At 35.8% G+C, this 27901-nt stretch overlaps 1 protein-coding gene and 1 pseudogene across 1 annotated transcript in view; both read left to right on the forward strand.

Moving 5' to 3' along the window:
- The window catches only part of LOC150059994 (UBX domain-containing protein 2B-like), a 47310-nt pseudogene extending 21793 nt beyond the window's left edge, over window positions 1–25517 (forward strand).
- Cep162 (centrosomal protein 162) overlaps window positions 24977–27901 on the forward strand; it is a 97414-nt gene continuing 94489 nt past the window's right edge. The window contains exons 1-2 of the mRNA XM_090338485.1: window positions 24977–25126; window positions 26115–26231. Of these exons, the coding sequence (XP_090194611.1) occupies window positions 26175–26231 (57 nt within the window). The 5' untranslated portion in view covers window positions 24977–25126; window positions 26115–26174. The remainder of the gene's footprint in view (window positions 25127–26114; window positions 26232–27901) is intronic.

Consider the following 27901-nt stretch of genomic DNA (forward strand, 5'->3'; position numbering starts at 1 on the left):
CAAGCACAGGACTGGCCAAAAAATAAAATAAAAACTGCTATAAGATATAAATTTCAAAACTAACCCATAGTATCTCTCCTTTGTCCAATTAAAATTGAGATTATTCACAAGCTGTGAAACAAAACTGATGAAAGGAATTCTAGAGCAGGTCTGAATTTAGTTGCTATTGATAGTCCTGAGGGTATATTTATTTAAGAGCCTATACACCTATAACTCTAATTGTACCTCATCTATTCATCTGAAAAGCAGTCCATATCTTCCCATCCTTTCCTTCTTTGCCCCAGTGAAGCTCTGTATCTATAAATATATACCTAAATACAAAACATTTCAAATCACAACTTAAACCACTTTATATATCTTAAATATCTTCAGTTTACTTGGTTATGGTCTGCACTGCCCATCCAAATAAACAGACATCCAATGACTGTATCTACACTAGAAACCTGTTTCATGATATCTCTATATCCTACCTCATAGGTTACAGTCACATTTTCTTCTGAAAAGCTCAGAAATAGACTTTCTCTTATCTTTTTTCATATATTTTTATTGTAATTAATAGAAGGGTTACATGATATTTGCCAGATAGAAGGTGCATTAATTCACATACATTGATACCCTGTCACTTGTCTTGGTCCCCATTTCCCTCCCCCCACTCCAACCCTCATCTTGTTTTCCCCCCTTCCCTATCCAATTTCAAATAACCAAATACAAATATATCTGATATATCAGGTAACAAAGTGAGATACTGTAACAATATGAGATAACCAAGGGTCAGCAAAAGAGATGAGAGATAACATAGTACATTAAGGACAATATCCACTCATTATATAGCTTTTGTTTCTATTTCCTACAGGTCCTTTCATTTAGGGTCATACTATATGGCCTTATGTATCAAGGTTTTGCTCTATTGCAAATCTCTGCTAGGATAGCCCAAGGTTTCTATTGATTATGCCAAATGAGGGAAACTATTGAGCCTAAGTTTCTTTGAGTCTGGCTTACTTCACTTAATATTATCTTTACCAACCCATTCTTTTAAAATCTTCAATATCTCTGCCTGCCCATAGTAATAGTCTCCTTCCTATATGAACTTTCTGTCATTATTTCCTTTCTTCTTATCAATCTGAAACACAGACAACATAATTTTTTTCTTTTTTGTCTGTTTTTTGCCAGTCATGGGGTTTGAACTCAAGGCCTGACCACTGTCTCTGGTCTTTCTCAAGGCTAGAGCTCTGCCACTTGAGCCACGGAACCACTTCCTGCTTTTTCTCTGTATGTGGTAGTGAAGAATCCAACCCCAGTCTTCATGTGTGCTAAGAAAGCACTCTACCACCAGGCCAAACTCCTGGCCCGCAGAATTATTATTTTTTGCCGGTCATGAGACTTGAACTCTGGACCTGCACACTGTCCCTGAGCTTTTCAGCTCAAGGCTACTGCCCAGCCTCTTAAGCCACAACACCACTTCCAGTTTTCTGGTGATTAATTGGACAAAAGAGTTTCACAGACTCTACTGCCTGGGCCGGCTTTGAACAGCGATCCTCAGATCTTAGCCTTCTGAGTAGCTAGGCTCACTGGCGTGAGCCACCACCCCAGACCCCAAATTAATTTCTTAACACAATATGATCAAAATATGATCCATTTAAAAGTCTTCAAAATTTCTAACATAGCATATAACCTTTATACAGCTACTCTCTCTTTTCCAACTCAAACATGAACATCCATTGACTTGTGATTGTGAAATTAAAAAGAAACTATTGGCAAAAATTAGAAAATGAATTTATGACAGGTAAATTTAGAGCATACAGAAATCTTTGGAAGATAAGAAAACCAAACTCAGGAAAGGCAAAAAGAAAAGGAGTCAAACCAAAAAAAACCACAGCCAAAACCAGGCTAGAAAACTAAGCCACTTAAGATATTTCTGCCCTCACAGTCTTGTATCAGGTTGCTACTGACTTATATCCCACTACTTCCTCTCTAGAAAGTCTCTGGGCTGATGACCCCCTTTTCCTACTGCTCCTGCAAACTACAACCCCAATGATGCTATGAATACTAGAAAAAAATCAGTTTATGCTTTTCTACTTCCCTAGTCCAATTAGACTGAAAAACTGACATTGTAAGTCCACTCCTTTCCTAACAAACAGGAAGTGTAGGAGTTACCAAGACAAGGAGGAGATATTTTAGCTTTGGTCAAACAAAAGTATAATGTAATCAAATGCTGGACAACACACAATGGGGAGAAAAAAAAGTGTAACCAACTGCATCAGCTACTCAGGCTACACAACTTTCTTCAAAAAAGACACATTTCTTTGCCTTTTTCAACACAGAACACATAGCTTTCTATTCTGTCTTCCTGGTCAAATTTCAACTCGATGAAATACTGTTTGATGATGATTCTCCTCTTTTTTTTGTGGGTTATGGGGCTTGAACTCTGGGCCTGGACGCTGTCTCTGAGCTCTTCAGCGCAAGGCTACCATCCAACACCTGGGCCTGCTCCTTGTCCCTGAGCTCTTCAGCTCAAGGCTACTGCCCAACCTCTTGAGCCACAGGACCACTTCCCCTTTTCTTGTGATTAATTGGAGATAAGAGTCTCATGGTCATTAGTGCCCAGGCTGACTTTGAACCTTGATGCTCAGATGTCAGCCTCCTGAGTAGCTAGGATTACAGGCGTGAGCATTGTGCCCAGCAGCCTGTCTTCTTTTGTGATCACAGTAGCCCATTATAGTATTACTCAGTTGCTTGTAATTTTATGTCATTTCACAGTATTATTTCCCCTCTAAACAATGAGTTCCTTTTGAAAGAGGGTATGTATAACAGCAATATTCACAAGGCAATATGTTGGAAATGAACTTTACAACTAGGGAGAACTTTACTAGTGGGAGAAAAATTTGGGAAGGGATGACAATATTCATGAAGTAATGTACTCACTACCTTATGAATATAACTTTAACCCCTCTGTACATCCCACTGATAATAAAATAAAATAAATTTTAATAAAAGAGAGAGTAGGTGTTATTTCTGTGCCTTCACAATTAAGCAGGATGCCTGGGACAAAATATACCCTGAGTAAATTCTAGTGAATTCTTTGTGTGGCTCTTTATGGAAAAACATATTGGAGTCTGTGAGTAACCCCTAAAACTACTGGCCATCAACTGTGATTAGCACAGGCACTAGCTTCCTTTTGCCCAGTGACAGGAGTGACAACTACTAGGACTTCACAGGACATTGTTAACTACTGTTTCTGGAATGAACAAGAGCCCACTACCTCATAATCAGCATATTTCAACTCCATTCTCAGTTTAACAGCTGCTATAATATGGTGCTGGGCATCCTGTCAGTGTTACATTGATACCAAACTTTACATGCAGTTGCTTTGTTTTCTAGAATAATTATAGGCTGGGGAGTATAGTCATTTGCAAAAGTTTTCCATTATATCACACATGAAGCTTAAAGCAATTTAAAATTGCTAAAACCCTTCTGGCTAACACTCATACACAGTAAAATTCACATTGTTCTTCTTATGTTATAAAGACGGTAGATATACCATTGTTTTTATCCAGATTTCACTGTGAAAAGACCATATTTTCAAATCTTTAAAATACACATCAACTTATAGCTATAATACTAATCAAAACTATATCTATATAAAAATACAAATATACGATTATTTTCAGCATCATGATTATAGTTATCAAATTTCTAAAGATAATAAACTATATGATGAGATTTAAATGTTTAACACTACTGAATGGAACAGAAAGCATTTGTGAGTAATGTTCACTGATGTTAGGGACAAAATTTTGTTCGGCATTATTCAGTAAGTAGCCCAAGAATGCCTGGAACTCACTACGCAGTTCTAACTGGTCTTGAATCTGTAATTTTCTCATTTCAGCATTCTAAATAGTGAGATTATAGGTATGTATCATCACATCCTGATAGAGATGAGATTTTCAACACATTGTCAATTGTCAGCTGGGTAACTCTTTCAATTCTCTAGTCACCAGAGAGGTGGTAAGCATGGTACTTATCTTACTAAACTTGCCAACAAGAACTAAAATTGCTTATTCTGGACAGACTACTGACATAAAAGCAGAAATGAGCAAATCATGTGAGGATTAATCATAGCTAAATTCAGTTTTTAAAAAAAGGTAGTTGTTTGGTTCCAAGAGTCAGGAAACACATACAAACATTGTTTCATTGCATAATTTACATGTTTCACTAATGTGTCTAAAAAGCATGGATGCTGAGTCTTCAAAAATTTATTAGGTAAAAAATTATTTTAGAGGCTGTAGTTTGGCCTAGTGGTAGAGTACTTTCCTAGCATGCATGAAGATCCATGTTCAATTCCTCAGTATCACATACATAGAAAAAGCCAGAAAGTAGTGCTGTGGCTCAAGTGGTAGAGCTCTAGCCTTAGAAAGCCTAAGGACAGTGCTCAGGCCCTGAGCTCAAGCCCCAGGGCTACCAATAAAATATTTTAGAATCTTTATATTCAATATAATCTTCCTTGGTTGTACCCTATTATGTCCTTCTGACACAGTTGTGAAAGCAATGAAATGTATTTGTCAGAGCACATTAATGATTATTTTAACTATTTTCTTTATATCTGTCTCTAAATCAAATTCTCATCTTCACCCTGAGCCCTTGAATATGGTCCAGTACACCAAAAATTATATAATATCTTGGTTCCCTGTAAGCCTAAGGAACCACAGTGGAAGGAAGAATTTTGTTGTGATTTTTAATTTCTACTTCTGCTGTTCTCATTTTGATAATTATTTTACTACTGGAATATTATTTCCAAAGACTCCTTCCAAAATATGAAATCTTTTTACAGTCACAAATACCATACTTTGTCCTCATATACCCTGTAAATATCCTTATGAATTTGCTGATTATTCCATATTCTGTATTAAAAAAATAAACTCTCATATTAGACATTATCTATCAAATAGGCCAAAACCTATGACTGCATCCTTTTGATAATTTCTCAGAAAAGTAATAGCTTTATTTCTTTTATCTGATTGTAAATGTATTTAATGTAGAAATATAATATCGAGAACTTTAGTTTTTTCTCTAGTGATTTCTTTCTTCAAAAATAAATCTCAAGGAAGACAGCAGAGGGCGTCGGGCAGGAGGAGCAGGACGGGTGGTCTTCCAGGCCACTGCCCCTGAGCGCATGGGATTTACAGTTGGCCTTGGCCGAATTATATGAAGATGAAATGAAAAGCAAAGCTTCCAAGTCTGATAGACCATGGACACCACCTCAATGCTTTTATTCAGGAGAACACGAATACGGTGGATTCATACTGGGAAAATTGTGAATGAGCTTTTCCAAGAGGCAAGAGAACATGGGGCTGTTCCTCTAAATGAAGCCACAAGATCTTCAAGTGATGACCGTCATTTACAGGTGGAGGATATAGACTGAGCAATTCCTTTTATAAACAATCTGAATATATCTATGGAGAAAATTAACTTCAAGACGTTTGGATTTTGCTTAAACTCTGAAGCAAGGGTTTCAGTTTAGATGATGGAGAGTTGAGGCCTTACAGTGACCCAATAAATGCTCAATTTCTGGAGTCTGTTAAGAGACAGGAGATTCCTCTGGAGCTCCAGCAGCTGGCACATGGCAGCCAGTGGATCTAGACATGGAGGACCAGCAGGATCAGGAATACACAAAGACCAGACTGAGGTTCAAGGCTTTCAATGGAGGAGTTTTGTTTCTTTTTGTTTTGTTTTAAGATGACATATCACAATTAGATATTGTTAGTTAGTGAGGGCACTCAGTAACTTGTGGTGTCCGTGTCCACAAATTACTCTAAGTTCCTTGCTCATGTTCAAGCAGAATTATTTCTATAACCACCTCCTGTTGGTTAAAATTTTAAAACATTTACCAAGGAAATTGTACATTTATTCTCTGCTTTCTGCTACCTAATTGCTCTCTCAGACAAAGCTATTTATCATGCATACATCACTAGAATTATGCGGGTGATCTTTGTTAGTTAATTGAATTGTGAGCCTACTTCATTATAGGGTTATAAGTTTGGGCACTATAGAAATATCACTCAAATGATGAACCTATAGGTAACAGGTAATTTCTCCCCAGCTGGTCTTTTCACTATCTCTCTCCTTCACTTTCTTTTATATTCTTTCATTTCTAATTAAATATCAGAGAGAAATAAGAGTTCATTAATTTTCCCAGTATTTATCAGTGGATTTTAGAAGTATTAAGAAACTATAATATGGCTGGGTGCTGGTGGCTCACACCTGTAATCCTAGCTACTTAGGAGGCTAAGATCTGAGGATCATAGTTCAAAGCCAGCCCAGCACTAAAATCTGTTAGACTCTTATCTCCAATAAACCACCAGAAAACCGGAAGTGGTGCTGTGACTGAAGTGGTAGAGAGCTAGCCTTGAGGTGAAGAGCTCAGGGACAGAGCCCAGGCCCAGAGTTCAAGCCCCACTGCTTGCCAAAAAAAAAAAAAAAAGAAACTATAATATGATATGCCCCTCCAACTTGTATACTGTTAAATGTGTTTGAGCATATGGAAGTTTTAAAGTAAAAATTTTTAAATCTAAAAAAAAATGGAAAGAAAAGAAACTATAATATGATGTGCCCTTCTAGCTTGTATACTGTTAAATATGTTTGAGCATAAGAATGTTTTAAAGTAAAAAGTTTAAAATCTAAAAAATAAACCTCAAGCAAAAAAAAAATAATTTGTAAGCAAGGGTGAAGTCCTGGGGTTTCATATACTAGTAAATACTTTCACTGTTTCAAGCTTCAAGCTTCAAAAAAATTACATGTTGAATAGAAATAACTTAAAATGAAATATAAAGAAAACAAAAGAAATTACGCATGGTTTTCCCAGCCCAGATAATTCTGATTTATGTTCTATGAGATTATACAACATTTGACAAATCTTGAATTACAACTCTAAGTTTGATAGTTGAAATTATATCATAATCTGAGATTTCAGTCTTTAATGACAAAATATCTTTCCAAAAAGAAAAGTCTTTTTTCTTGAAAAGTTGCCAGAATTAAAAATGTGAAATAAATTCAGATTAGTACTATATTCTGACTATGTTATCCAGACTATAAAAGTCTATTGATCTGAGACAAATATATAGTTTTCTTCTAGAGTTCAGATGCTACTGTTCCCGGTAGCCTGTTCCTAATTGGCTTTCATCCATTTCCTGCTAGCTCCTGCAAACCCTCCTCTCCTTTCCCTGTAATACACAGAGCTGTGGTTCACTTTAGGCAAGACTAGGAGCTCTCAGATAGCCCAACTTAATCTTTTATGACTGTCAACCTCTCTGGTAGCTCATCAGCCATATTCCTAGCATCAAAACAAACTCACTAGATGTTTAGGTTCAAACAAAACAGATTCAGGATGGTGACATTTCCAGACTCTTTCAAAGGAAATTCACATCCATTGTTAAACCACACCTGAAATTGTCTCTTAAGTGACATTCCTCTGAAATCATCTTGCTGTCTCTTCTTAGATTTACACAGATGTGGTCATAAACTTAGGGTTCAGGTTGAAGGTCTTAATATATATTATTATTATGTTTTATTACATATAATATATAATTTTGTTTCTTCTTTATTTTTTATTACAGATTTTGTTAATTTTGGGTACAATTAAATCAAATCAACTTTCTTTAAAAGAATATCAAGAGTTGTAAAGTTGTTTTACACATGCATACCAAAACCTCATGTATTTTATTTCCTCTCATTTATTTATTTTATTATTTTATCTATTTACTTACTTGTTTGGCACTACTGCAACATAAACTCTGGTGTTCTCCCACTGAGCCACACATCTGGTATAGTATTTTGGTGGTTACTTGGAGATGTATTTCTGCAACTTTTCTGCTAGAGTTGGGTTTGAATTAAGCTTCTCTATTCTTACTACCCTCAGTAGCTATGATTACAGGTATATACCACTAGCACCTAATGTTACCCTAATCTTTAAAGAAAAATAAAGCATTAATATCTCTAGTCCTTGAGGAAAAAAGAACACAAATTCTACATCATTCCCTACATATTGCAAAATAATAATAGTAGATAAATTTCAGAGTAGATGCATTGCATTAGTGTGTTTAATATAGTAAGAGGAAGGAAAAGAAACTGCTGAATGAAATTACTTTAACTCAAGTTAAAGTTATGAGAAAACAGTGATAAAAAGCAAAGATGCTTCAAAGATGTGGATAGGCATAACAAATAGCCATCTTTATCAACTCTGAGATACTCTATTCTAGGGAAGTAAACAAATAATAAACTCTCCTTTGTAATGAAGACCCCCAAGGATTGACCTTTCCTACTGAGTCAATACTTATCCATAATAAAACAACCAATTTATTTGTCCATTTGCAAAACCCTGCAAGGCAAGATATCATGCAGATTGACTCTAATGACTATTGGATGGATAAAATAGATTATAAAATCTTCACTTATTTCATTGTACTGCCTTAGACATTTCATTATTACTAAAATTAGATGAAGTAGTAATGCATGAAATGTCATTACACCTACCTGAACGTGGAGTGGCCAAAGATGTCTCTACCTAATATACAAAGGTGGTTAGATGATATTAGTTGGTAAGGAAGAGGAAGCCCCACCTCATACATATAGCCTATGGTTAAGATGTATTAATGCTGACAAAGTTTTAACTTATCACTTGCACCATCAGAAAATAAAATAGAGCAATCAAGTTGATAGATTCAACAACTACTTCTTTTGTGAACAACATGATGTAATACAACAATTTATAACAAAATACCAACCCTCACTGAGAGTAGGAAAGGGGGAAGTTGCTGGTAGGAGAAAGAGTATAATGAAATATTTTTTAATTTAAAAAATAAGTAAATTTAGCCTGGCATGGCGGCTCATGCCTGTTATTCTAGCTATTCAGGAGACTGAGATCTGAGGATCGAGGTTCAAAGCCAGCTCAGACACTAAAGACTTTGAGACTCTTATCTCCAATTAATCACTAGAAAAAGGGGAAACGGGGGCTGGGGCTCAAGATAGTGTGGTAACTTGAGCTGGAGAGCTCTGGGACAGTGCCCAGCCCAGAGTTCAAGCTCCATGACTGACTAAAATAAAAAAGTGAATTTGGACCTGCAGTTTGGCCTAGTGCTAAGAGTGCTTGCTCAGCATATATGAAGACCTGGGTACCACATGCATAGAAAAAGCTGAAAGTGGTGCTGTTGCTCAAGTGGTAGAGCTCTAGCTTTGAGAAAGCCCAGGGACACTGTTCAGGCCCTGAGTTCAAGCCCCAGGACTGGAAAAGAAGTACATTTCATACTCAAGATATAAGCAAAACTATAGAAGTTCACGGGAGATGAGTTGCTCTTTTGCTTATTCTTAAGTTTCCCCATTAAATTAATTCCATTAAGAAGGCAACAGTGTTAGACAACCCATGATACTCTTGATACCTAATTCTTAGGTGTGGATTAATACAAGTAGAGAACTATTTGGTATTTTCTTGGTTTTCTGGCTCTCGCATTTAGAACCACTCTTTACTTGTTAAAGCCTCCTTTAGAGGCCAAAGAAGTTGTATGGAGTGGGAGAATGAAATTCAATTTTGAAACTTGTTAGCAGCATTGTTGAAAAAATGGTTTGTTCTTATTTTCATTTTCTTTCAAAGAATCTTTGTCTTTCATCAGTGAGATTTATTTGGTGACTAGGAAAACACATGTGTGCTTTGATTTTTTTTTCTAGGTAAAACACTTCTTCAAAGAAAGCCTTAATCAAAATTTCAAAGGTTTCCCCTATTCCATATCAATTTATATTTTTGTTCTTAATTGATTGCCTTATCAAACACACACACACACACACACACACACACACACACTTGAGTTAAATATTTTTAAGTTAATAATACATCAGTATAGGCAGAATGACCTATCTTCATATCCACATAATACATTTTCATGTCAAAATTGATATATACCACACATACTACCATAAAGAGCAACACAGCCAAATAACTATTTTTAGAATGAAGAATGATTTGAGAGAAGGTTTTACTAACAAGGACCCTGGATTAAAATAATAAAGTCTTTGATGAGGAGTTATATTCTAAAATGCTGATAGGAATTTGTCAGCCTCCCCAGTTCCTTCACCATTGGTCATAACAGGTAAAGGTGGGGTCTTGGGGCAGAAACAGACTAGCGGAGGGTGCTTACTTAAAACTTGAATAGATTAGAGAGCAAGCTTAATGAATTTAGCGAGACACAACTGACTCATTATAAGAGGACAGATATTCATACAGACATTTGTGAAGACTAAGACGATTGCTTAAACAGGCAATCCACAAAAATGAATTTCCTTACTTGGTCATAGAATTACCTTTTAAAAATATTTTTAAGACTTTTTCTTTTCCATCATAATGTTTGAACTCTGGGCCTGGAGGCCATCCCTGAGCTCTTCAGTTCAAGGCTAGCACTCTGCCACTTTGAGCCACAAGGCCACTTCCTGTTTTCTTGTGGATAATTGGAGATAAGAGTTTCACAGACTGCAATTCTGGTTGAAGTGATGGATTTCCTGAAGTGTATGTGTTCAGGCAGAGTCAATGACTTTCTCAATGCTGTCAACAGTATAAACAAGTGTTTTTCTCTAGTCTGTCTTAAATCTTTGTGAATGTAGCTAGCAACAACTACTTACTTGTTGTTTTAATTTATGCTCCACCTGTACGAGCTATATTACCCCAAATTAAATAAGTGGTTGGTCTTAACAGAAAAAAAAAGAGTTTCACAGACTTTCATGCCTTGGGCTGACTTTGAACTGTGATCCTCAGATCTCAGCCTCCTGAGTAGATGCAATTACAAGTGTGAGAAACTGACACCTGTCTTTTAAAGACATTTTTATGCCTGTGATGACTCTGAAGAATCTAGGGAACAAACAACCCCATATTGGAACCAAGGCAAAAAATAATAGAAATAATAATAATAATAATAATAACATACTAAATAATTGTTTATCACATACAGAGGAGGCTATACATCTTTATGCAACAACTATTATGCATAAAGTATTATAATGTACAGGTACTGCTCATAATATTTATGTGTTGATTCCTTTAGATATTGAAAAACTGGTTTATATGTTATGACACTTACTGAATCAATAGCAATTTCGAAGAAACAGTCATATTTTAATCCAAACATTTGTATAAGTCAAATAAAAATTTTTCAACAGGCCTCAGCTTACAGGGTTTCCTTTTGTTTATTAAGTGGCTCCTGGACCTGAGCAGAGTTCAGCTGGCCAGAATTAGCACCCCAGATATCATGTCCTACAAACATAGCAGTCCAACTTCAGTGGAAAAGATTTGGGGGCTGGGAGTGTAGCCTAGTGGTAGAATGCTTGCTTAGCATGCCAAATTCCTGGATTCAATCCCTTGGTACCACATACACAGAAAAAGCCAGAAGTCATGCTGTGGCTTTAGTGACAGATGCTAATCTTGAGCAAAAAGTGTGCAAGGATAGTGCCCAGGCCCTGAGTTCAAGCCCCAGGACTGGAAAAATAAAGATTCTGATTGTCTGATATCAACTTATATGTTACAGTTCTTTTTAAATCCCAGTTTAAAAATATGACAAAATGTATATTAACTGATATACTGTCTTAAGCATGTCAAATGTACAGACTATTATGCATCGCTATTTCACCAAGGTCAAGAACTCTTTCATCTTAAAAAAAAAACGAAACTATTTTCATTATATCACATTCCTACATCTTCTCCTAACCCTTCTAGCAACCTCCATGTGACATCGTTGCTATGAATTCCACTACTTTAGTACCTCATACAAGTAGAATCACACCATACATGTCTCTTTGGAACTAATTCCATATATCACAGAATTTTTGAAATCATAATAAACAATGCAAACACAAAAATAATCATTGTTCAAAGTTTTAAGTTATTGTACAAAAAAGAGCAACTCTGGATGGCTTATGTTTGGCAATTAAATGAGCTTTCACACTTGGTGTCAGACAAGTACCAGAGAAGAATGTGAGGATTCACACATGGCCAGAGGGGAAGCACTCTCTCGTTATACCTAGGGAAAGTTGGTTATATTCTTTTTGTTTGTTTGTTTTTTACTGTAAAAATATTTTTATTGTAATTAATAGAAGGGTTATATTATATTCACCAGATAGAAGGTGAATTACTTCACAAACATTGATACCCTTTCTCATGACATGGTCCCCATTTCCCTCCCCCCACCAGCTCATCTTGATTTCCCCCTTCCCTATCCAATAACTTGGTTATATTCTATGAGAACCGCTTTGTGGAGACAAGGACTATGGTAAGATATAAGAGTAAAGGGATTTTAAGTGAATGATATCTGACAATACACCCTTTATACCTCTCATAACCATATTACTTTTCTCCCTCTCCCTCTCCCTCCCCCTCCCCCTCCCCCTCCCTCCCTCCCTCCCTCCCTCCCTCCCTCGCTCTCTCTCTCTTTTTCGTGCTGGTTCTGGGGTTTAATCTCATGGCCCAGATGCTGGCCCTAAGCTTTTGTGCTCTAGGTTTGCATTTTACCATTTCAGCCACAGCTCCACTCCCATCTTTGTGGTGATTAGATGGAGATAAGAATCACATAGATTTACTTCTATGGGCTAGCTTTGAACTGCAATACTTAGCTCTCAGCCCCCTGAGTTGCTAGGATTACAGATGTGAGAGACTGGTCTCTGACATCCATGCTCATTAAGTGCAATATATATGATCTAGTACAATTTAAGCATGTGGCCAGCGATAATCTCTGCAGGAGAGTTTGTGAAACTTGCTACAGAACTTGTTGCTGCAGCTGGTTCTAAGATCTTTGTAATTATCCAAGGTTGCTTACCTAAATCAGTGACCCAGACTATCATTCTCTAAGTTTGATTTGTCTTTACCAAATCATAGTTGTATTAACTGCCTATTCCCAATCATAACCTAGCTTTGAACCACCATTCACTCGCATGTTATAGGGTCATTTTTATAGTCCTCCATACAGCCCTCCCTGCCACCATGGCTCCAAAGATCCAAAACCTAGTGAGCAATCTTTGGGCTACAAAGCGTACTTGGGAATTTTATCCATCCTGACTATTCATTTGGGGTTTGAGTAATAGAGTAAACCCCAGACCAACAATAGCCTTTATGAAACATTTGTGTAATATATCTCTTTTACTCAGTCTCCATATGCCTTCACTCTTAACTAGTAGACAAGAATTGCTTCCTTTTTGCGTTTGTATTTTGCTTTAGCTCACACTTCTTATTTAACACTCTTCCAAATTCCATTAATTTATCTACAGTAGCATGTAAATCTGGAAATGGCTATAAGTCCCCCTGGTGGTAAGATAGGGAGAATATTTATAATTATTCTTGTGATGTTTTTCCTAAAAGGTACTTTTCTTCACATTAAACAATGAAATCTGTTTATGCAATTATACAAATCTATAAATAGTCAAAGAATTCTATTTTTCATTGTGATATCTGATGTTAGTACTATGCTCATCAAATTTCTTTATTTTTCACATGCTTACACACACACACATACACACACACACATATACAGAGCCAAATAATCACCTAAATATCTACCCAACAAAATGTTCTGCTATTAGTTATTGCCAGAGATTCCTACAGATTAAAGTAGCATTACTGCTAGAATAGACTTCTGCTCATTTTCAGTAATTACAATCATCTTATCCCTGACACTAAGTATATCTATATGAATTCTGTTGTTCAGGAATCAACAAAACTCTGATATGGAGACTAATTCCACAGAAACGTCTATCATTGAAAAATTTGACCTATGGATCAGGAAGTGTAGCTTGGGTAGTAGTGCTGGACGTGAACAAAACTAAAAAAAATCAAGCACATGTACATACATGCACAAACACACCCATGTGCATATGCACGCACACACAAATGCATGCACATTTTGTTCAACATACTCAAAAGAGTATGAGAACTCTAATGATTTTCTTCACAGAAATAGAAAAAGACAAACCCAAGAATTACCTGGAAAACACAACCATTAATAGCCAAAGCAATTCTGAGCAAAAAGAGAAACACAGAACTCTGACTCTAAACTATATTACAGATCATAGTAGGACAGCAGTAATAAAATGAATGAAATAAAAGTGACAAAAATGGAATAGGAGAGAGAGAGAGAAGTATTACAATGTAATTCTTGACCAAGTTTTTGCAAACATCAACTGAAAAAGACTGTTTCTTTCACAAGTGATGCTAGGAGACCTGAATAGCCACTTGTAAAAAACTAAAATTACATCACTATCTTGAATCATACAAAACTTGAAATATATCAGATCTTAAAATAGTTACTAAAACTCAACGTTTTAAGATATAGAGAAGCTGAGGTTGGAAGAATCATAGTTTAAACCAGGAAGAAAAATTCATAAGGTTCTATCAGGCAAGTTGGATACAGTGGAACATGCTTATGATCTCAGTAATAATTAGAAGTGCAAGTTCTGTGCATTGCAGCTCAAGCATGTCCCCAGATAAAACAAAAGACCCTTATCTCCAATATAAACCCTTATCAGTAAACAAGGCTGACCGGTGTCTCAAGTGGCATATATATACATATATATTATATATGGAGTTGTACTCAGTGATAAAGAAAAGTGCAATTATGTTGTTTGCTGGAAAGTGGGTAGATCTAGAAATTATCAGGTTACCTGAAATAAGGCAGTTCTACAAAGATAGGTTTCATGTTTCCTGTCATTTGAAGAATTTAAGGATTGAGTGAAAAAAAGAATGAATGTGAAATGAGGTTTATTAAGGAGAGTAAAGAGAAAGAAAAAAAACAGGAAAAGCAATAAAAGTGAATATAATCAAAATTTATCATATGCATATATATTTCATAATCTTTCATAATTTATACAATTTATACACACTGAAAAAAATTAAGCACTCCAAAATGTCACCAAAATTTATGAGGTACCGATATCTCTTTCAAATTCCTCTTTGCCTTACTGAAGAGACAATCCTTTGTGTCCTCACAAGGAACAGTCCGGTGCTTAGTTCTAAACATCGTATTAAAAAAAAAAACCTACTTATATTTTCATCTCTGAGTCTTCTCACATCTTCCTTAATGCCAAACAAGTTTAGCAACTCTGTCATTTCCCTATTGGCCATTATAAATTTTCAGGCTTTTCAAAACATCCAAAAAGGTATTAGGACCAGCTCCAGGTGTTTTGAGTAAGACACTGAAGGCTAAGTCATCACTGAGTATTTGAATATCAACAAATTCTTCCCAGTGAATCTGTTATAGTTCTCCTAGCAGTCAACACTTTCAACATCTACTCTTACTGTTTCCTTTGGATATGTCAAACCTACAATTCCTAAACTATTTTCTTCCTAATGCAATAAATACATTTTCTTTCAATCAGGTATATGCAAAAAATAAATGGTAGTATCACAGAACTGGAAGAAAATAAGCATCATTTTGCAAGTTTCTTTTATACATAAGGATATTGACTTTATCTGTACATTTTAATATAGAAAGCTAAGGATTCTATACTCTACCAAGTAAATAAGTAATGTTTCATGTGTTCAACAGAAAAAAATATAGAGGCAAAATTTGTGCGCATTTGTTTATGGATCAATACCTTTATAGTAATTATTCAAATTTAATTTATTAATTTTTAGATAGAAATATATTGAAATAAACTTCCAGTACTTGCTTCTTACATTCACTGGATCATCTTGCCCACCATATGAGATATATGAAGACAACTTTGGGACTCATAAAGAAAAAAATTAAATTGATATTCTTGTTTAAGTATAGTGAATAATTTGCCAAAAATTATGTAAGTTTGATACACATTTATATGTGGTGGAAATCATGATTTTGTATATATACTAAAATAGCACGTATAGAATGAGTCTAAGCGAAATGAACTCCAGGATATGGAAGCAAGGTGTTTATCTTTATGGTTGTTGTTCTTAATGTACTATATGAAGCTATTTGTTTCTTTTTTCTTTATGGTTTATCTCATGCTGTTACTGTATTGGAATTTGGTACCTGATATATTGTATATATGTTTATTTATTTATTTGAAAAAGTGAAGGTAAGGAAAAAACAAGATGAATGGGAGGAGTTTGGGGAGAGAAAGTGTGAGAAAAACACGAGAAGGGGTAACAATGTTCAAGAAGTAATGTACTAACTATCTGATGAATGTAACTATAAACCCTCTGTACATTACCCTGACAATAAAAAATGAATAAATAATTTAAAAAGTAGTACATATTCATACTTAACTATTTTTCTAAGTTTCCAGTGATTTCATATGCATTACATTTTGTGCAAAAATATGTAAAATGTAGTAATTGTATTATACTGATTTATAATATGTTTATATGAAATTGGAATTATGATCGAAAATGGCAGTTTCAAACAGCACTTTGAATTCTAGAGAAGTGGCCATAAAAAAAGTGAAGGCAGAGAACTCAGAACCAAGCAAAGCATATATTCTGCTTCTCCTAAAGTTTTGCTTGATGGCAGGGTTTAAAGGATAATATGTTCTGGTGTGTTTGTGTGTGTGTGTGCGTATGTGTGTTTGTGTGTGTAAGCTTATTGTGAAGAAGATCTCATTTACAAGAATCTTCCTAATACAGATAGATGAGAAAACTTACTAGGTAATAGAAATAAAATCTTTCATCATTACCTGTCTTTGCACTAGGGAGGAAAATATGCTATTCACACGCAAACACTGATGGTATGTCTCAAGAAAGAAAAATTTCATAGTCATTAGTAAAAGATCATGTCTCTTTTGAAAGGTGTTAAAACTTCTCAAGAAGTTAGTCATTCAGTGCTGTAGTGACACCCTTAGTGTAAGCAGAGACTAATACGTAAATTCTTCAGGAAAATTGTTTAATATGCAGAAAGGGAACATACTACTATAAAGAATTATCTAATTTATTTATACCATTTACTGTCATAGCCTGAAATTATATCAGGCAAGAAACTGTATATTACAAGGTTAAAAGTAATTTTAATAGAAATTCCTTTCATTTTAATTTTCCTCATTATATCAAGCTTCACAGAAATATGGTTAAATCATTATGGATAACAATAAAAATTACATTTGCTTTTAACTGAAGAAACACAGGCCCTCCATTTCACAATTATTCTTTACTTGTTGTTTTTAAATAACACTAACATGCATAAAATTGAAGACAATAGTACTGAAGTCATCCAGAAATACAAATATAACATGCACTTTACTTGTGTGCACATATACGAGTATAATTTTGATCACATAAGCAGCTGCAATATATGCTATAATAGCATCCCTACAAAATTTCCCCATATTATTTCTTCACATATATTTTCACCTTGTGATATTTGTGGTTTTATTTTATGTTTTCCTAACAGTGATGTTAAGCATCATTCATGACCATTCTTCAGTCCTCTATAGTGAAGCATCAGTTATGTATTTCCTCAATTTGCAGAAGTATTTCTTAATACTACTGACTTTCAAGAGTTCCTTATATATTCTAATATTCAAATGTTTTCTTTGGGACTTACCTTATCTTTTAATTCTCTTGCAGGGACTCTTACAGAGGGATATTTTTATTTATTTTGATGAAATATAATTTATTGATTTTGTGGGGTTGTTTGAATTACAAATATAAAATATTTTGTTAATTATCTTTTTGAGAAACAGAGGCAAATTGTTATGATTACTGATTTATCCCCAATGGCCACTTCATGAATTATTAAAGAATTATTTTTTAAATGATTTCAAAACCTGAATCAACATCCATGTCCTTATGGTCTAATTGCAAACTGGCAGCTCTTCATAGCCTAGAGGGAAGGCATCCATCTCTGTTTTAAAAACATTTAAAATCATACAAAGCTGACTGCATAATTTCTCATAATTCCTATTATGAGTAATTAGCCTTATTTTTCTTGGGGAAATTATACCATCAGTTAAAGCTTTGATCACTAGATTTTATATAAAAGAATTTTAAAAGGTTTGAAGTAATTGAAATGTAAACATCAGGATATAAGCAATGGGGGAAGTTAACAACAATAATAAACATAAATAGAACATAAGGCATTAAATTTAATTATGACCAGAATAACATAATTTCTTCAATATCTTCTCATTATCTACATTAAAAGAGAGAATTCCCTACATCAGAAAAGGAGGTGCAAAAATTAGGGGTTTTTTTGTTGTTGTTAAAGTGGACTGTTGTATAAATTAGTCTGATTCAGTTAACTTCCTTAATTAATTCATAAAATACTCTGGTTTTATATACCAGGACGCTGCAGGTCTTGACTGCTGGCTGAGTTCCCACACTGCACTGTTTGCGATAAGAAAAAAAAATCAGTAAATCCTCGAGTATAGATCACATGCTTTAGAACTTCACCAGGAAAGCAGACAGACTCATAGTATATATAGAAGTTCATGTTAATACTGGAGCCAGAAAACAAAAAATTCATATAATTATGAAGAAACACCAAAGTAGGAATTTTTAACACCATTAAATGAAACAATTACTCAAGTATTTGGCTTACTTGTCCACATCCTTGACATATTTTATCATGGAATATGGTATTATGGAATGTTGGAAATTATGAGTCAATAAGATCAATATATCATAGTTGGAATCTTGAATCTGCCCCCACCCCGTTTTTGAGCTTCAGAAAATCATTTTTCAACGCTTAAACTGAGATGTAGATTATATTATCTACTTCAAAATATATTTGGGGAAAATAACAATATAAAAAGGTATGGAGGACCAGGAGCATGGTCTAGTAGTAGATTGTTCGCCTAGCATGCATGAAGGCTTGGGTTCAATTCCTCAGTCTCACATACATGCACAGAAAAAGCCAGAAGTGGTGTTGTTGCTTCAGTGGTCCAGTGGTAGCCTTAAGCAAGCCCAAGTTTAAGTTCAATGCATGGTAAAAAAAAGGGGGGGGGGAGTATGGAATAATGACCAATACAGAGTTGATCAATAATATTAGAGATGACTAGAATTCTTACAAAATGTAGAACTCTGCATAAAACTCTGTATAAGAAGTCTTGATTAGTCTTTTACCACAATTCAAAAAGACAAATTATTGAGCATTTGTGAAAAAACAATTTACGGCCAATCTTGAAGTCTTGTAACATTCATCCTACCTCCCTCAAAGATATAACTGCATCCCCTGCAGTACTGAAGTATTAAATGTTGTAGCCAAATTTCAAACAATTCTGTAAGTCTTGGTGAGTGAGGTTGAGATTACAGAGGAAGTTCTGGAAAACATATCATATAAAGATATTTGGATTTGGTCTAAATTCAATAAGAAATCATTCCAAGATTTTAAATAATGCTATGAACTGATTTACATTTTGAGTTGGTAAAATTTTCTATTATGTGGGTTAAGGAAGAACAACAGTAGAAGCAGGAAGACACACTGGGAGGCTTTTGAAGTAGTAGCTCTGACAAGAGAAAATAATGCCTAAGTTTGGGGTACTTGCAACTAACATGTGAACAAAATAGAGACAATGCACTGGGAACACTGGCAGGTCTTCTTTTTAAAATTTTATTGTAAAGGTGATATATAGAAGAGGTAGAGTTACATAGATCAGTGTCATTCTTTCCTCATTCTCTTCTAGTTTTTCCCCTCCCACTTTCCCTTCCCTCAAGTATATGGTCCATTTCCAACATAGTGTCTAGTGAATATAACTGCTGAATTGGCTCACTCTTTGTCCCACTGTTTCTGTACATCCTCTTCCTCTCTCCCAAACTAGAGAGACATATATAAGATAAAAAGGGTACAACAATCAAATACAGTAATGAAAGGGAATAAACCAAAAAAATAGGAAAGAACAGCAGCAAAACCCCACAAATAACACAAAAATAAACCTCTTGTTTCCATTTATTGGTGTTCATTTCCATACACATCACTTTATATGGTCACATGCTAATAGTTATTGAGCTCTTTCGGAGAGAATCCTTTCCTAAGAATAACCTCCTTTAGTCTCACTGTAAATGTTTAGAGTCCTGTTTAATTAATCATGTCCAGGAGTAATTATTTATCTTTTACTATCCATTTGGTTTACTTGTAAATTTATAGGCACATTCTAATGACTACAAATGGGAGAAATCATGCAGCTATGATTTTTGGGGGTCTGGCTTACTTCATTTAATATAATTTTTCCAAATCTTTCCATTTCTTTATAAAGGGGCAATGTCATTCTACATAGAATTCCATTCTGTATATATACTAGATTTTCCAAATTCATTCACCCATTGTGGGGCATCTTAATTGATTCCATATATTAGCTATGGTAAACAATGCTGCACTGAATATGGCTGTGTTGGTGGCTTTAGTGTAGTCTGCATCCCAAGAGTGGGATTGCTGGGTCACAGGGAGGTTCTGTGTTTAGTCTTTTGAGGAACCTCCATACTTCTTCCCAGGGTACTAGAACAAGATTATATTCCCACCAGTGGGGTAGTACCATTCCCTTTTGACAACATCCCTGCCAGCATCTATTATTGTTAGTTTTCTAGATAATGACCATTCTAGCTGGGGTGAGGTAGAATCTCAATGTTGTCTTGATTTGCATTTCTTTTATAGCCAGAGATGTTGAACATCTCTTTGTGTGTCTACTGGCCATTATTTCTTCTTCAGACAAGTCTTTATGTTTTTAACCCACTTATTTATTAGGTTTTGGTTTCTCTGAGGATTTATTTTGGGGAGGATTAAGTTTTTGAGCTCTCAGCCCCTGTCTGATGCATAGCTAGTCTTAAATATCTTCTCTGGTTCTGTGGATCTCTTATTTGTTTTGGTAGCTATGCCCCATTCCACGTGGAAACTATTCAGTTTGAAGCAATCTAATTTATTCAGTCTTTCTCTGATTTGTTATGATTCTGGACCTTTACTTAGGAAGTGTTGACCTGAATCAAGGAGTCCCAGTGATTCCCCTATCCCTTCCTGTAATATTTTCAGGGTACCTAGTCTTACACTGAGACCTTTGATCCATTTGGAATTGATTCTGGTACAGCATGATATATGAGGATCTAACTTCAGTTTTCTGCCCATGTACATTAAAATCTGAGATCTCTGTCTGTTGAAGAGGCTGTCTTTCTTTTACTTCCATCCTGAGTTTTTAGCTTCCTTGTCAAAGACTAGTTGGCTGTATATCTATGGGTTCATTTCTGGGTCTTCTATTCAATTCCACTGATCCTCGGGCCTATTCTTGTGCCAGTACCAAGCTATTTTTTATTATTTTATTTTTATTACTACTCCTTTGAAATATAGTTTGAAGCTTGGAATTGATATTCCTCCAGGATTGTTTTGGCTATTTGAGGGTCTTCTATTATTCCATGTGAATTTTTATTGCTTTTTTAAAATATCATTGAGGAATGTTGTTGGGATGTTCAGGAGTATTGCTTTACATTTGTAGATACCTTTGGAGAATAGTGCCATTTTTTACCATGTTACTCCTTCCAATCCAGGAGCTTGGGAGCTTTATCCATTTCCTTAAATCTAGGTTAATTTTAATTTCCTTTTTCATGTTTTTGAATTTTTCCTCATAGAGGTCCTTCACATCGTTGGTTAAGTCCTTGGCATTTTATTTTTTGAGATTATTACAAATGGATATTTTTTTCTGATTTAACCTTGCCTTTCTCATTGTTGATATACAGAAAAGTGACTGATTTTTGTGGACTAATCCCCTGCCATTTTGCTTCTTTAATTATAGGATCATGTCATCTTCAAAGGGGGAGAGGATTACTATTTCTTTCCCTATTTGGATCCTCTCTATGTTTTTCCCTTGCCTAATTGTTTAAGCGAAGAATTTCAGTACTATGTTGATGAGGAGTGAAGAAAGTGGACATTATTGTCTTCTTCCTGACTTTAGTGGAAAATCATTCTAACTTTTCACCATTAAGTATAATGCTGGCTTGTCACATCAAATAGCTGATGTCTTTTTTTCTAATGCAGCAGTGTAGGGAAAATTGATGGTACCTACTAAGATGATTGTAATAGTCTGATGTGAGTGCAAGCTGGGTTAATAAGTCTAATGGAAATGTGGTAAGTTGGAAAGAATTCCTTAAGAAAGACTGGCAGGAAAGGAGGAGATATGTTTATCACAGGGAAATATGCAATGAAGATAGTGTTTTGAAAGTGCTATGCTATATCCCAAGGTATATTTAAATGCTGTAAGGAAGATTCCCCCAAAACAGTAGATTGAAGATGAAGAAGATAGATGTTGAAGAAGAAATAACTAGTCAAATAAGAAAAATGAATAAGGACTCTAGATCATAGTTAGGAAAATGTGTCTTTGAGAAAAGGGGACAAACTTCCTCCAACAGACACAGCTTATGGATTCAGTGAGAAAAGGTTAAAGAAATCCCAGCCTTGTGGAATCAATTTTAAAAGAAATGGGATAGCGGCAAGGCCATCTGTTCTTAAATGATGTGTGATGCTAAGGAAGGGGACTAGGCAAACAAGAAATGGAGCAGGGTGAAGCAACTCTCTAGGCTTGCTTGGAATTAAAAACTTTTACTGGAAAAACTAAGAACAGTGTCAAAAAGAGATTAACAAGCACTACTTTGCTCATTATAGAATCTGAGTAGCATGAAGGTGGAACAAAATACTCTGAATAAAAAAAGAAGAGTTTACATTTGTCCTAATCAGTAGAAACCTTGGGCTCTCCTAGCAGAGATTTACAATAGAACAAAATCTAGAGACAAATCTAGGCCAAATAGTATGACACTAAATGTAAGGACCTCCAGGATAAGGAATCAAAAGCCATATAATGAGTGACTGTTGTCCTTAATGTACTATGTTATCGCTCATCTCTTTTGCCATCCCTTAGGTTATCTCATATTGTTACAATATTTCACCTTGTTATCTGATATATTTTATATGTGCTTAATTGGTTATTTGAAATTGGATAGGGAAGGGGGAAATCAAGATAAACAGGGGGAGGGTGGGAGGGAAATGGGGACCATGTCATGAGAAAGGGTATCAATGTTTGTGAAGTTATGCACCTTCTATCTGGTGAATATAATGTAACCCCTCTATTAATCACAATAAAATATTTAAAAAGAAAATTACTATAGAAATTTAATGAGTGTTAGTAATGTAAACACACAAGTTAGGACAATTAATTATCTTTCAGTAATTCAAGTAATATTTTGTGCATCATTATGGTGTTATAACACAAACTTAAAAATATCAATAAAATTGACAAGGATAAACTCTTCCTTCTTTGAATTTGAGGAAAAAGGAGAAAAATATTTATAGTATTAAAATTGTGATAAGTATAGTGAAGGAAAATTACCAATTGCTATGAGAAAAATATAACAAGTATGTTAATCTAATCTGGTTAGCAAAGACGACTTCCTAAGTCAATGATATTGAAGCAAAAAAGCGAAGAAAGGGAAAAAGTGAAACCTAAAAGGGAAGGAGGGAAAACAAGGTGAGGGGAGGAGGTGGGGGAGGAAATTGGGACAAAAACATGAGAAGAGGTATCAATGTGTATGAAGTAATGCACCTTCTATCTGGCAAATATAACTGTAACCCTTCTATTAATTACAATAAAAATATATGAAAAAAAGACTAATTTACTCATATTCAATGCTCACTTGATGTTGGTGACCATAAGTTAATAGCCTAACAATATGTTGAGTAAAAATGACGTTGGCTAACAATTTGTGCCACAGAAGGAAAGATTCCTGAGCATTCATGGTACATTTTCACAGTAATAGTTTTCTCTGCATCCTTAAACAACTCTCTGTTCTACTTGTGTGTTCCACTAGACCAAACCCGCTGTTAGGGCAGAAGCTATAGCTAACTTGGTCATGTAGCACACACAAGAAACAAAATAGAAAGTAAGTGTAATTGATTTTTAAATTTTAAGAATAAGTATAGACCCATCACATGTTCAAAAAGTAGCCAAAATGTCTCTGTTATTGTTTTACAGGATAGCACAGTTCCTATGCCTTGTACGAATTCATTCGGAAACACTTCAATGAAAAGTTCAAGCTAAGTTTGATGTCCTAAATTTGGTCTAAAAGAAGCAAACTCTAAACCTTTTGTTGATTTTAATTTCACTGTGCTAAATACTGTACTCTGAAATAGCAGCTGTGGAGGAAGGGCAGACGGACAAAAATCAGAACCAGTAATTGCAAACTACCACTAGCTACTATCGAGTGGGGCTTGAAAAAGTAAAATAGTGGGACCAGCGACGCGGTGGGAACCTGAAGTAGTTTTTGTTAGCATAGCCACCCCTACTTTGGCTTGTCAGCCTCCATCCAAATCCCGTGACGAGACCAGGCGAGGCCACAATTGCCCACACTCACCTGAACTGCACTATCTCTAAGCCCTCAGCTGTGCCAGCCAAACGCTGCTGCTTCAAGTCAGGAGGTTCTGCTCAAGCCACTATCTATTTCTAGCGCCCACCTGCAAGACTTCCCGCCTTCGGTGTCCCTGTCCTGACCTCAGCTTCCCTGGCACAATCTAAACACCGCCCATGCATGAGGAGTGGCTGCTATTCTCCATCCCTAGAGAGCTAGCCTGTCAGCTTGCTGACCACAAACCTTGCTGGATCAGACTTGGTGTCTGAGTCGTTTTCCTGGGCTGTTGGGTTAATTTTGTATTTTCCAATCCTTGTCCACTAGGTGGTGACACAGAGTCACTATCCTGACCCCGGAATCGGTTTTCACGGGTTTGTGTTCCTCTCACAATGCTACATAGGGCTTACTGAGCGGAAATCTAGTGCACGCATTCTCTCCCAGGCTTCCCTAGGCATTCAAATGCGGGGTTGAGGCCTGGCAGACCAGGTCAAGGAGACTCACCCGCACAGGGAGAAGTGGACTACATCTCCCAGAGAGCCATGGGGCGGCTTCCGGGTTCTACCTGACGCCCACTTTTTCTAGCTGAAAAGAGAAAGTGAAGAGCGCGGAAAGTGGAAGTGGCGAGGGTTTGCCCAGGTAATGCTATACTGCTGACCCGAGGCTCCCGTCTTGTTTGCAAAGATACAAGGGAAACCATAACCCTCCTGAGAACCACGTGACCAGCTTTGATCACATGACTTTTGACGCGTCCGCGCGAGGTCGGTTACCTTGGCAACCACTGGCCTGCCCTTTGGGAAAGCGCGGGATTCCGCCGCCAAGGTAGGTGAAGTAGGGCTGTGGTCCCCAGCCCACATTCTCCAGCGCTTGTGTTTTTCACCTTCTTCCACTTTCTGGCCTGACCGGTCTTTTACATGCTCATTTGTCTTCCCCTCCGGCGCTTCCCGGAGCTTGGGACCTCGCGGCCTAGCCGTAGGTCAGGATCTGTGCCAACCCCAGGGCCCAGACTGCCCTCCTGGAGCAGATCAAAGCGGTGACGAAGGGCGCAGGCCAAGATGGACAGCTTGGAGAAGGCACCCTCCCGGCCTCCCGCGGGCCGCCCACGGAAGCCAGCGCTCTGCTGCACCCCGGGGGTTCAAATCAGAAGTCGGGAGGGATCTCAATTTGGCTTCGTTACTGGGGAATTGGAGAGCTTTGCTTTGCAAATCACTGAATTCTACAGGTGTCCAGTGTTTTTATTTTGGAGGCCGTCTTGTTGCTACAAAAAGAAACTTAATTCGTGGTGAATTTGCTGTCTTAATTTTATTAGCTATTCTGAGGATTGTTAAATCCACTGTCCGGAAACATACCCACATCTTGGAAGGGTCTTTTTGTCAAATTGCAAATAAGCATTGGTAAAAAATAATTAGGGGAAACTAGCTGGGTTTAGGCAACTCAGACATCTTGCGCTTTGCAGGGGGAAAAAAATGGTCGTCTTGGTTTGCATCATTATAATTTTAAAAAATTAAAAAAATTATCTGTTAGGATTTGAGGTCTATTTAAGATATATAAAATACACAGATATACGTAAGCTTATAAAATAATGAAGAGGTTAACTTAACAATTGTATGTTAATACATAAAAATGTAGTTCTTGACAATATTAGATACATTGTCTAAACTACTTTTTCAAATCAGTTTGCTTAATAAATTAGGAATCTTAATCAACTGACTAATTATAATTTTTGCATCATGTAATGCAGTTTCTGAAGTTTGATTGTTTTCATGATATGACACATGTTCTTAATAAGATCTTTATTTTTTTTATTTAGTGTTTGAATTTGTAAATATTTTTGGAATATTTATTTTGAGAAGCAGAAATTGATTTAACTATGGCTCACTATCCCCAAGAAGAACTGGATGAAGAATTTGAACAGTTCATGAAAGAGGTAAGTAAATTCATTGTTTTAAAAGCTGTATTGTAAATACAGCTTATAGGACTCTTCAGTGTTTTCTTTGACTTCTAAAACACAATTAGTCTACCTTCAAGTCTTATCAGCAGAATATACCAAATGTCCCTCCATTTCTTTCTCATTTCCAATGCTGGTGCCAGCAGGGTCACCTTGCCTATTGATCAGCTCACCTGGCGTATTTCAACTGTTTCTAACTAATGTCCTAGCATTCCTTTCTCCTCACTGCAGCCAGGTGAGCTGTGGCACGCATCTGACTCTTCCTCCCCAGTATGTAAAATGCTATTGGTCTTCTCATACATATTACATAATAAATCTGTGGTTTATAAAGCCCTTCAGAATTTTGTTCATGTCTGCCTCACTGATTATCACTCCTCCACTTTATTTCTCCTACTTCAACCCTATTTTTTCCCTTAGTGTGTCAAGCTTATTTCATTCTGGAGGTTCCTAGCTCCCTATTCCTGCCGTAAACAATGCTGTTCCTATATTCACCTTGCTATTGAAGCTCTTATTTAAAATATTGCCACTTCAAAGAGACCTTTTCAGTTAACCAGACCACTTCTTGGGGTACCATGTATTTTCTTTCATTTCTGCTTCTCATTCCTCCTTCTCTCCTCCCCTTTCCCCTTTATTTTCCTTTCCCTTTCATATATACGTGTGTGTATATATATATATAGTCATATGTATACATGTTTTTGATATGTGGGTAGATATATAGATATATACCAATTGCCAAGATGTTATGTCAGAATGAATTTCACTTCCATTTTGGAAAACTGGTTTTTATAGTTTAAATGTGTACACATTTTTCAAATTATATTTATTTAAAGTAAATTAGTAATGGATCATATAGAATTTCGGAAGATGTTTCTCTTCTGCCCTTCTCATGCCACCCCTTCTAGAAAGGCACTAACCAAGACTCTTCCACTTTTTTATGTCTCCCTCTCACATCTACCTGTTAATCATAGAAGCTCTAATCTCGTATTAGATAGTGGGATAAAGCAATGTTTTAATACTCAGAATAAAAGCAATGGTTTTAGGGCTCATACTAACTTCATTGGTAATTTTGATAAATTAATGTTCGATCTGTTTGTTAAAAGATTTAGTTTATAGGCTGGAATATTGCTTAGTGGTAGAGTACTTGCCTATTTTGATTCCTCAGAAGCCCTAATTTTGATTCCTCTGTGTCATATAAACAGAAGTGACCCTGTGGCTCAAGTGGTAGAGTGCTAGCCTTGAACAAAAGAAGCTCTGCCCAGGCCTTGAGTTCAAGCCCTGAAACTGGCAAAAAAATAAATAAAGCTTATTGACATTATATTTGTATGTATAAATATTATATTTGTATACACAATATGCATTTATTATACATGTACTATATAAACATAATGACTGTATTAATTTTAAAATATACATAAGTATAGTATACACCATATACCATATCTATGTGTGTGTATATATATAACCATACACATAAATGTATGCACATATGATATATATATATATATGGTGTATATATATATATATGTATGGTATATATGGAACAACCAGTTTTTAAAATTCACTCACTTTATGTAAAATTCAGTGGTTTTAAAGGTTTTAACTTTCATTACAGTTGTGTTCAAAACATATTTATCATCACAGAAAGAAAA

This window comes from Megascapheus bottae, chromosome 8, assembly GCF_031878675.1.
Source record: "Megascapheus bottae isolate mThoBot1 chromosome 8, mThoBot2.hap1, whole genome shotgun sequence".
NCBI classification, from domain to species: Eukaryota; Metazoa; Chordata; class Mammalia; order Rodentia; family Geomyidae; genus Megascapheus; species Megascapheus bottae.